General features: G+C 42.7%; 1 protein-coding gene across 1 annotated transcript; it reads left to right on the top strand.

Moving 5' to 3' along the window:
* Positions 1–1,300: 1,300 nt before the first annotated feature.
* On the top strand, positions 1,301–12,236 carry LOC124149150. The gene is made up of 2 exons (XM_048381416.1): positions 1,301–1,339; positions 6,785–12,236. The coding sequence occupies exon 2, from the start codon at positions 6,809–6,811 to the stop codon at positions 9,680–9,682; it is 2,874 nt and encodes a 957-aa protein (XP_048237373.1). The 5' UTR covers positions 1,301–1,339; positions 6,785–6,808; the 3' UTR covers positions 9,683–12,236.
* The last annotated feature ends 347 nt before the right edge of the window (positions 12,237–12,583 follow it).

A 12,583-nucleotide genomic window follows, 5' to 3' on the forward strand; every position in this document is an offset into this window, starting at 1 on the left:
TCAAATTCATCTTGTACGGTCTACAAGTTGTACACCATGAACGTTAGACAACCTGTATAGAAAAAAATATACACAAAATAGATTAGACTACACAATCAGCAAGCTAGCAGTGTAGTTTACATTTAGCGCGCAAGAACGAGCTAATGTATAGCAGAGAGACTAAGCGACCGACCGCCCATAACAATGTCAACATACCCCGGCCTTACAATTAATGTCAACATAACAGCCTGGCCTGAAGCTTCCCATTCATAAATTGTGTGACCAGTGTCCCGTATTTATTATATGTTAGGGAACATGTGTTGTACATTTGTTATTTTAAAAGGGAGTTATTTCAGAGAGTATATATATGGGTATTCCCCTCATTAAACCTTTCTTTCGTTGGTGTCTATTAAACGTATCCGGTATTTAATACATTTGAATGATGTAGGAAAGTATGTGCGTGTAGATGTTGTACCTATATCCGAACACGAATGTATGACACCTTTCAATAGATCAATTACGGTTCTAACCACCACGCGCAACATGACTATGAGCGTGGTTAGCAGTTCATATTTATAAACACATCGTAAATGACAGATTTCTGATGAATGAACTCGCCCGCACACATGTCTATAGGGTTATGTTCGCCCGAACTGTAAACAGTGACACATTGATAACAGGAAGGGTGTGTGGAATGCACTCGTCCTTATAAGGGTAAAATACGCGTTAAACTCACCATTTAAATGATGACATTACTTTTTAGATGTATTGGTATCAGTGAGTGAGTAAATTTAGTTTTACGCCACACTCGGCATTATTCCAGCTCTAGGGCGGTGGTCTGTCAATAAACGAGCTTGGACCAGACAATCCAGTGATCAACAGCATGAGCAGCGATCTGTGCAACTAGGAACCGATTGCACGTGTCATCCGAGTCGGCGAGACTGACCAATGGATCCCCGTCAGTCGCCGATAAGCATGGGTTACTGAAGGTCGATTCTATAACCCGGGACCATTCGTATATCACGGCTTTGTATGGAACCGATTGACTCGAATCAATAAATGATACGAATGAATTGTTTGTTTTTTTCTAAGTTTTTTTGCATATTAGTATATAGTCTTCGTCATACTACACCCGTGAAGGTGAAAAAAAATCTTTCGTCATATAAACTTCTAAGTACTTGTAAACAATTCCAAACTAAACATACGTATCATTTCACATCTTATAAAACATTTAATCACTTTCTACAAAACCATCCAATCACCTCGTTGTCAGTGCCACATTTGACCCCTATAATTTACATAACTTGTGAGGTCACGCATGTGTTGCGCTTCCGGCAAGGATTTTGCACCCCGAAAACAGGTAGGCTTCGAAATCTACTTGTACGAAATGACACCGTTTCGTTTTGACACTAAACTAATTGTAATGTTTGATGCAACTGTGTAAGGTTAGACTGCCACTTTTGGAATTGCCTCACAATAGGTACATCTTGAAGGCATGGATGTTTGTTGACTTGTATGGAGAAGTCACGTGACACGTGCAATGCAAAGCAACAAGAAAACGTTTATTAAATCTCGATGGTTATGATTGTCTTGTCACCAGCAGTCTGGATGTGTGGTGATTGTTCGACTCTGAAATACGTATTTGATTGCCCTTGATTTGAACAAGTCAACCGCATCGCAGAACTTGCATGGTTGTGTTCCTGAAAAACGATTTCGCCAATACTGGAGCCAACCAAAGAGAGGATGCAGCATTTTTTAAAAGTGAGGGGTTCCATAAATGGCCAGTGATATTTCTAATGACAACTAGACAAAGATAATTAACATTATAAATTGTTCTTCCACATTGGCCTGGGGAATTCTTTGCAACCTCAAACGAAAAAATACGCCACTGGGGTTAAACAGGTTCCCTGTGTTTGAGGCGCTGAGCAATTTCAATGTTTGGGATGGTGCCCAGACTGCCTAGCTCATTCGTCACCACTCGCCCCTTTCCGTAACCTGCAAGAAGACTCGTCCCCCTATTGATGAATGTTATGTGCGAAAATACGACAAACCAATCAGAATGCGCGTATGATTTCGAGTTCTTTGTCAAATAATCCCTCAGAAATAATTTTTGATTTTACATATGTCTTGCATCTAAAAATATACCCAAGACACAGTTAAATGTGTTCAATCATACTGTATAATTCCGCACGTCCACATGTCCTTTAAATTGCATCTGAAATATATGTAATATATGGGGAAATATATGTGAACCATTACGCAACGAGTTGACAATTGTTTTAGGTATGCCCGTTTGCGCTAAGACGGAACCTAGTCGCAAAAAAGGCCACGAGAGGGGCACGAGTCGCTATTCGGCTTGTCCCGGAATAACACGAGTTGGTCACGAATGTGCCTAGCTGTTTCCGCCTCGGATTTTTTTAATCCATTATTGGCCTTTTTCTTTCAACTCATTTGTTCGATGACCATGCTCACAATTTGTCAACTTGTCTTATTATATGACCCCATTAGGCCGGGCTCCGCTAACCTGCGTTATAGTGGAATTAAGAAGAGATGATTTTTGGATGAAATGGTCGCGGATGTGGAGGTCCTGGTGGACTGCAGAAAAAGAGCTTAACTCCTGGTAACGATTTCAATACAGCAACCACAGCCCAGCAACAACCGTTGCCAAGCAACCCATGTTGCTTACCAATGCAGAGACCTCAGCTCTGCAACTTCCGTTGCCTAGCGCTGCCAGGCAAATACTATTGCCAAATAAAGTGGTCAACCCTGTCCTTTATAATGTGCAATTTGGGATGTATCCCAAGATGCCAGTGTAACTTGAAATGCAGTCCACCAGCACCCCGCCACCAGCACTAAGGTGCTCCCCCACAACCACGACCATTTGCGCTCATGTTCACCCACCGTGTTATCCTGTAGGGAAACTGTTACCTTATAAGCATATTGCGGACAAGGAGCGAATGTTTGGAATGTCTGGCTGGTGACAAATGAGCCCTGTCATGCATGTACAGTTGCTGGTCTAGTCGGTTCAAGGCAGTGTGGGAAACCTGTATCCCCCAAGCTCGCGGGCCCTGTTCCCCACCCGTCTGTTCAGCTTCTGCCTGGCGCCAATCTTATTATCCCCCGCCCCAACGAAGTTGGCGGGGGATATAGAAATGGGTTCCGTCTGTGTGTGTGTGTGTGTGTGTGTGTGTGTGTGTGTGTGTGTGTGTGTGTGTGTGCGTGTGCATCCCGAAATCGTTTCCGGAGCATAACTCAGAAACCGTTAAATATTTCTCTACGAAACTTTGCATGTCTATCAGAGTCATGCTGAACTGGTTCCTCTTGCTATTTAGGAATTTTATAAATTTTTATTTTTTACGTTTCTATGGCAACAAGTTGGACTTAGGTTCTATAAGGGTGCTGTTCGTTTCCGGAGCGTAACTCAAAAACCGTTAAATAATTTCTTACAAAACTTTGCATGTTTACCAGACACATACTGAACTGGTGCCTTTTGCTATTTGGGAATTTTACAAATTTTTGTTTTTTACGTTTCCATTGCAACAAGTTGGACTTAGGTTCAATAGGGTAGAGTTTGTTTCCGGAGCATAACTCAAAACCCATTCAATACTTTCCAACAAAAACTTTGCATGTTTACCAGACACATACTGGACTGGTGTCTCTTGCTATTTAGGAATTTTAGAAATTTTTATTTTTCACGTTTCCATGGCAATAAGTTGAACTTAGGTTCTACAGGGGTGGTGTAGTTTCCAGAGCGCAACTCAAAAACCGTTAAATACTTTCTTACAAAACTTTGCATGTCTACCAGGCACATACTGAACTGGTGCCTTTTGATATATAGCACTTTTAGAAATTTTTATTGTTTATGTTTCCATGACAACAAGTTGGATTTAAGTTTTAATATAGGATTGGTTTACTTAAGGAGTAGATCAAATAAACTGTTAAATATTTAGTCGGCTAATGGGTGCAAATTGCCATGGCTGCAGAGATAAACTTAACAATGAACAATGAATCCTTTAAAGAAACCAAACGGGGAAAGTCTATTTTACAAAAGTAAGCCAGATAACAATAGGAATATATAAAACATGACTTGTTTGTAACATTCGTCAAAATGTCTGTCCACTACCCCTCCAAGTATGTAGTAATCACCTCATAAATCCTGAAAGAGATTTGTCTGTTTAAGCAGAATAAACAGAAAATCACTCAGAATGAAATCATCACATGCGAAGTGGAAGTAGGCGTGAAGATCAGCAGATCAACAATATCAGACATTTTGAAGGAATCATCTAAATGGACAGCAGTTTCCTGTGGTGTACAGATGTAAGAAACATCATGTTAAATGACAAACTTCTAAAAACTAAAGCAAAGGTGCTAGGTGACACATTAGGCGTTGAAGAGATATGCAATGGTTGGCTCAGTCATTTCAGGCAGACACATGGTCCATATAGTTCATGGTGAATGATCATCCAGTGAAATGGCCCATATAGTTCATGGTGAATGATCATCCAGTGAAATGGCCCATATAGTTCATGGTGAATGATCATCCAGTGAAATGGTCCATATAGTTCATGGTGAATGATCATCCAGTGAAATGGCCCATATAGTTCATGGTGAATGATCATCCAGTGAAATGGCCCATATAGTTCATGGTGAATGATCATCCAGTGAAATGGTCCATATAGTTCATGGTGAATGATCATCCAGTGAAATGGCCCATATAGTTCATGGTGAATGATCATCCAGTGAAATGGTCCATATAGTTCATGGTGCATGATCATCCGTTTCACTAGAAATGGTTAAAGAAGGTCGAAAATCCTTCCATGAAGTGTTGCGCTACTACAATCTGTGTGATATTTTCAGCTGCAATGAAACAGGTTTATTCTACAGACTTGGCAACATTAAACACTCAGCACGGTCCCTGTTTCTGGCAAAAAGCAGGGGGCAGGGGTCGCCCAATCGTCTAAGGCGCCGCAAATTGAGTTGTGTCCCTTGGGCCCCGATTATGTTTCTACATAATGTTCAATGCTTTTTTATTTACTCACCAACTTCTGGAATGCTAGTCAAAGACTGTCTAATATTAAGTGTCACTTTCTGCCACCCAACACTGCATTGCACATTCAGCCATTAGATATATATGAATATATGATATATTGCCGTGATATTGCTGGAATATTGCTAAAAGCGGCGTAAAACCATACTCACTCACTCACTATCATCAAAAACTTCAAACTATATTACAAAAACAACCAATGAAGCTGCACCTAGACAATGTTGATGCAGAAGTAGCACAGGTCCGAGACGTAAAGCCAGCATTGCTATTTGTCGGCACTGCTTAGAGAGAAGTGAAGCAAGACAACATCAACCGTTGACGCCACAGCCTGTTCTTCCTGATGCACCACTGACAGCTGAACCTGTCATCACCGACCTCGCAGCCTAACCAAGACAACCTTTAACCTTCAACATCATTCATGGTAGACCCGTGAAGATCCGGGGTAGAAGACCCGTGAAGATCCGGGGTAGAATAGACCCGTGAAGATCCGGGGTAGAATGATCCGGGGTAGAATAGACCCGTGAAGATCCGGGGTAGAATAGATCTTCAGCAACCCATGCTTGCCTCCCCGTGAAGATCCGGGGTAGAATAGGTCTTCAGCAACCCATGCTTGCCTCCCCGTGAAGATCCGGGGTAGAATAGGTCTTCAGCAACCCATGCTTGCCTCCCCGTGAAGATCCGGGGTAGAATAGGTCTTCAGCAACCCATGCTTGTCTCCTCGTGAAGATCCGGGGTAGAATAGGTCTTCAGCAACCCATGCTTGTCTCCCCGTGAAGATCCGGGGTAGAATAGGTCTTCAGCAACCCATGCTTGCCGTAAAGGCGACTATGCTTATCGTAGGAGGCGACTAATGGGATCGGGTGGTCAGGCTCGCCGACTTGGTTGATGCATGTCATCGGTCCCAATTGCGTGGATCGATGCTCATGAGATTAATCACTGGATTGTCTGGTCCAGACTCGATTATTTACAGACTGTCGTCATATATCTGGAATATTGCTGAGTGCGGCATTAAACAACAAACAAACAAAAACATCATTCGTGGTCAGGCAGATGACAACACTGAAGATGAACTTGACAACAATGGAGAGCCCTTACCCCAAAACCAGCAACCATCAAGTCAAATCTAGCTCAAACTGCATTTTTTGTTGAAAACAACTTGGATGTGTTAAATATTACAGACTTGGACTTTATTGCCAAGATTCAGTCATCTTTGAGAAAAGTGTCTTCAAGAAGGGAGAAACAAAAATTATTGAAAGACTATGTCAAGACACATAATAAATCATCCAGACAATAGGACATAAAAATACATGTTGTTGAGGTGATAAATGCCTCTTTATTTTCATTTGCATTATAAATTAAGTAATGAAGGAATAAACAACATGATATGAATATTTTGTTTTTAATGATTTTATGACAAGGTACATGTATCTTTATCTGTCATTAATACTTAATTTAGTTTATCAGACATACTTGTAAATCCAACATAATCATATGCAACCAACCATGTCAGGTTTTAGGGTCTGTACCCCCGGTATAATAAAATATGTTATTTTAATATTTCTGTTACAGATAATTTGAAAGAAAATAAGTCATACTACCAACCCTATATTCTTACTAAAATACAAAAAATAATTGAAGCCTCAAATTATTATTTTTATTTCAGCCATTGAATGACCAAAGGTTTGGAGAAATATATTCTGTAAACCAAGTACAAGTAAACAAAGTGAAGCTTATCTAACAATAGACTTTTTCTTCCAGATTAAGGAAAGGGAAAGTCTGCAAATGGAGAAACAGCATTCCGTACAGTTCTTTGAATCCTTTGTGAAAGACATTCACAAGGAATGCCAGAACTTTGTGGGTTTCGACCAGATGGTGGAGGTGAGTGGCTATATGTGTCTGGAGATTGACAATGTGAAGAAGGAGAGGTATGTGTTGAGTGAGCTGATCCAGAACTCGGGGAGTGTCATCAGCGAGAGTTACTGCACCAAGGTGTTCCGGAACTGCCCGACACAAAGGCCACCAGGGCAAAGGGGAAACGTGAAGAGAAACATGGCACCCCCGAACCCAGCTTTCAGCAGGAGCAACCAGAACAGGCCTGGACAGGCTGGTCAAATACGACAACAAAATATGTTACAACAAAATACTCGCATGCCTGTGAGCAGAGCAGGTCAAAATCAACAGATGCGGCAAACTTCTCAAGTTAGCAAGCCTGGACCCAATGTTCCACGCAATGCTCAGATTATCCAAACACTGCAAGGATCTCCTATGGACCAAATTCCACAAGGAAGTCCAGTTTCAAGGAAGGGGCCATCATCTGTACTGGGTAGACAACGACATAATTCTGTCAACACTCCTTTAATGAACAGGCAAAATAACAGCCAAGTGATGATTGCAAAAAATCCTAATAAGCCTACCTTTAATCAAAGGTTAAACCAGGCTGCGAACTCTCCATTTGGTGATGCTCAGAAGACAACGGTCATTGGTCAAGGTGTGAACCAGCAAGGTCAAGGTCAGTGTGTAAAACAGCAAGGTCAATGTACAAGGCAGTTAAGTCTAGGTGTGAACCAGCAAGGTCAAGGTCAAGGTGTGAACCAGCAAGGTCAAGGTCAATGTACAAGGCAGTTAAGTCAAGGTGTGAACCGTCAAGGTCAAAGTGTGAGCCAGCTAGGTCAGGGTGAGCGTTGCCAGGGGCAAGAAAGGGTGAGTCAAACCTATGTGCAGGATCCTAATCTGGCAAATCTGTATGGTCAGAATGTGTTTCCACAGGCAGTTCCTCAAGTCGTTCAGGATAGGGTTAAGACATTGGGAACGGCTCCTGCTATCATTAAGCAAGAGGAAGGTCAAACTTGCAAGGAGGTTACTCAAACAGCTCCTGTTAACTGTGATCAGCAAAACATCCAGGACATCAAGCTAACCATTCACAGTTCTACTTTCACTGGTCAAGATGGGGTTGGTCAAGCAAAAGGTTATAATACTGACCGAACACCCAACTCATCTTGTCGCAGTTTCCAAAGGAAAGGTAGTCAAATAAATGTCCAAGAAACTTGTGAGGCAGCTCAAATCTCAACTATGTCTAGCCAAGTAGCTTCAAGGAGCAGCAGCATTAACGTGAGAAATTCTGCAGAAAGTAGAAGATTGACAGTTATCCAAGACCAGGAACCTCGGCCCTTCACGGCCCCAATTCCTAAACAAGTTTTCCCTGAGCAAAGAGGAACCTCCTTCCAAGGCGTTTCTAAACATGCAAATGTGGTTCAAACTCTAGAGAAGGCTACACGTCTATCAAACTGGCAAATTGTTGAAGTAGAGCCTGAAGTATCTGTGGTGTCTATGACACCAGCTTTCTCGGCCGCAACTTTGTCCACAAAGCCGTTATCCCATCCAGGCTGCAAGGACCAAGGCTTTGTCAGTAGCCATCCTTTGCAACAGGATCCATCTGTGATGAATCAAAGCAATCCGTTAATAGATCAAGGATCTGCATCTCAAACACTACAAATAGATGTCACAACGTCATTAAGCCCAGTTCAAAGACCAAACATGTCTCAGACCCCAAATGTGAATCCTGCACAAATGGTGAATCCTGAATCAGCACCACCAGTGTTGCATGTTCAAAACATGAACCTTGCACAGTCGTATCAAAAACAAAGACAGCTTGAATCTTTGGCACAAAGCATCAATGCATCATTGATTGAGGAGTCTGGGCCTTCAGTGTCTCATTTGCATATCGTAAATTTACAGTCACGTAATGAAGAACCAAGGTCAGAACGTGTTCCACAGTCCTCAAATTATCAATCAGCACTACCTACATGCCCCACAAAACAGGTGGATCTGAGAGCACCTGCACTGAAGCCTTCAATGTCTGGGACAAGTCCCATAAATCTTGCGCAGTCATCGAATCAAAACCTTAGACAACCTACACTGAATCGAGAAATGAGACCAGCTATGTCTGGTCAAAACCTCACGTATCTCACACTGCCGTCAAATATAAAACCGAGAGCACCCATACCTATCCACTCCAACCTCCTGCCTCCTGTGCTCCATAAAATGCCTGGTGATAGAAGGATGCTGGACAACTCCCCATCACCACAAAGTCCAGGTGATTTATCAGGTCCATCATCATCAGATTCTTTCGAGATCACTGCCAGGAGACCTGTGTTTTTGGAATCTTCTGTAGTGCGATCATCGCTGGCCTCATCAGTCCACAGTGAACCTGATAGGCTGCACAGAAAAAAGACGTCATCCATGAGTCAACTGCCTGATGAAGTGTGTACCGAGCCTCCAACACCAGAGTGGAAGACTTGCATAAGTCCTCACATGGATCCCAATCCAGAAGCCCCAGCTGTCCCGACTAAGAAGGCAAAACTGAGCTCAGAACCAGCTCCAGAGGAGACTTCAACTTTGATGTCCAAGTCAACCAAACCAGTTGGAAAGAAAGGAAGAGAGTCAGCTGCCAAGAAGCAAGTGAAGAAAGGACGGAGGAAGTCCACAAAGCCAAAGAAGGTTGATGTGACTGACCTGACAAGTGATGAGGAGAACTACAATGCCCCAGTTGGTCTAGCCCCCAGGAGGAGTTTGCGCAGCGCCCAGAGGACAGAGCGGCAGGTGTACAGGGATGATGATCCTGACCTCAGTGGCGGCAGTTCGCCTGGAGAGAACTGACCACAGGAAGTGGTCAACTCGGGGCAGAGCGGCTGGTTTCCAGGGTGACGATCCTGACCTCAGTGGCAGCAGTTCGCCTGGAGAGAACTGACCACAGGAAGTGGACAACTCGGGGCAGAGCGGCTGGTTTCCAGGGTGACGACCCTGACCTCAGTGGCGGCAGTTCGCCTGGAGAGAACTGACCACAGGAAGTGGACAACTCGGGGCAGAGCGGCTGGTTTCCAGGGTGACGACCCTGACCTCAGTGACAGAAGTTCGCCTGGAGAGAACTGACCACAGGAAGTGGACATCTTGGGCAGAACGGCTGGTTTACAGGGTAATTAATTTGCTGGGAAGGTCAAGGAGGAAAATAATATTTGTATTACAGGCACCCTAATCCAAAATTTCAGTTGCAACCTTGAAATGTTTAGCAAATTTGTTTCTCAATGCTACCAGCTCATATCTAAGTGGGGCATGTTAATGAAAACATGAGTGTTCTTACTTTCTACATATTCTTTTGCCTTGTGAAGATTCAGTCCAATTAGAGATATGTCCAGAATTGTTATAGAGCTGTGTTTGTTTCTAGGGCCTTCGAAGTGGCTCTTCATGTTCATGAATATACAGTCATGACGTCTTCACAATTAAGCATGAAAGTTAGGCGTCCTTCACAATAACGTAGTGTTGTAGCAAGGAAGCAAGGAGGTCCCTAGATTCGAGTACTAAAGCAGCACACCACAAGGACCCCTGCACCCCTCACAATTTGGAGTCATTGGAAAGCATCTCATTCTCATTAATATCAGATCTTTTACTCTGATAAGTAACTCTCTCTATGAAGATCTGAGGACAACTCCACAGGTCTCGTCAGCTCAACTTTTCGATCAGCTTCGAGACCTCTAAGTTCTCAGTACGAGTCGGCGAAGCATTTAGACCAGCATATCAGATTTCTGTATCTCGAAAACAAACTTTAACCACCGATCCCAAATGTACATAATGAAAGCTGCACATTATGTTGCTGTTAAAATATTTTCTACGCTCTGTCGTTCCTGAGCTCCATGGGGCAGACGGGTAGCCTAGTGGTTAAAGAGTTCGCTCGTCACACCGAAGACCCGGGTTTGATTACCCACATGGGTACAATGTGTGAAGCCCATTTCTGCTATTGCTTGAATAGTGCTAAAAGGGGCCTAGGACAATGCTCACTTGCTCCTGAGTTCCATGGCATCTTGACCCAAAAGGGAGTACCGTGAAAGGTAGGGTTGTGTCCGGAAGAGTTTCCTTGTTAAAATTGAAATTTCTGAATCAACCTGGTAGAGAAGGCTCAAATCTGATTGGCCCAGGAACCTATGTATCCTTTATTTAGATAGGGCAGTCAGAGGTAGCATTCCATGGAGATGTTGTCAGAGCGATATTGTATCAGAGTAATTGATCTGAATTTTAGTCAGATTTAATGACACGGCCATAGTCGGCTGCATCTCTGATTTGTCCAGTATCACAGACAAATCTATAACATTAAGAATCATTTTCCTTTGAGGATTATTTCTGTGTGTTGAGGGGTGGAATACATGCTATACATAATAGGGATATTCATCAGATGCTCAAATAGTTACCATTGAATATGTGAAGGACTGTTTGCTAGTGTTGATGCGCACGCTGTTGATTGTTGATTCAAGACCCTTGTTTTGTTTTCAGTTCTTGTTTTATCGTGATGAGGACATGTTCGTTGTTGTGTGGTCCTTTGCAATTTCTTGTGACATTCCATGAAAGACATTCATGCTGTGTTTGTCTATATCTTGTTTGAGCTAAGCGGAACCAGAGATGTGAGTCTTCACGTCTCATGGCCTTTTGCCATAATGCTCCATGTTGTTTAGTGGTGACGCTGAATGAGTTCCAATGATTCAAAGTCATTTTGTTTTCTATCTCTCAGCTCATCTGAACTGAAAGTTCATGTGAATTTATACCATTGTAGATTTTACATTGTCTGTTTGAAAGGATGATCCCACTTCTAATGTCTCTTAATAGTTTTTCACAGAATTTTGATTTCATTTTTAACATGGCCGTAATGGCAGCCATATTGAAAAAGTCATATTTGCAAATTACTCGGCCATCCCTGCATTTATCATTATGGTAGTTAGTTTGCAGTATCTTCTATGCCTGGGGCGGTGGGTTAGCCTAGTGGTTAAAGCATTCGCATGTGGTGCCAAAGGCCCGGGTTTGATTCCCCACATGGGTACGATGTGAGAAGCCCATTTCTAGTGTTCCTCACACTGATAAAGCTGGAATATTGCTAAAAGCAGAGCTAGACCCAACATACTCACTTTTCTATGCCTAATAAATTGTTACATTGTTGTGTACTGGGAAACAAGAACTTCAACCTTTGACCTTATTTTGGCCCATTTCTCCCCCACTTATTCATGTATCAATGTGAAGTTAATGTACATGCATTTACCATTGGAGGCAGCTAACGGGATCAGGTAGTCAGACTCAGTGACTTGGTTTATGCATGCCATTGTATCCCTAATACGTGGATTGATACTCCTGATGTCAATCACTTGATTCTGATGCTCATGATGTCAATCACTTGATTCTGATGCTCATGATATCAATCACTTGATTCTGATGCTCATGATGTCAATCACTTGATTCTGATGCTCATGATATCAATCACTTGATTCTGATGCTCATGATATCAATCACTTGATTCTGATGCTCATGATATCAATCACTTGATTCTGATGCTCATGATATCAATCCCTCGATTGTGTCTGATGCAGACTAGACCGCCTCCATGGTCTTGTGGTAGAGCGTCGCCCGGGAGAGCGGAAGGTCCAGGGTTCGATCCCGGGCCACGTCATACAAAAAGACGTTAAAAGATTGTACTTGTTGTTACCCTGTCTGGCGCTCGGCATTAAGGGGCTAAAACAAGGA

The sequence above is a fragment of the Haliotis rufescens genome, unplaced genomic scaffold, assembly GCF_023055435.1.
Source record: "Haliotis rufescens isolate VD_foot unplaced genomic scaffold, xgHalRufe1.0.p SCAF_39, whole genome shotgun sequence".
In the NCBI taxonomy this organism is placed as follows: domain Eukaryota; kingdom Metazoa; phylum Mollusca; class Gastropoda; order Lepetellida; family Haliotidae; genus Haliotis; species Haliotis rufescens.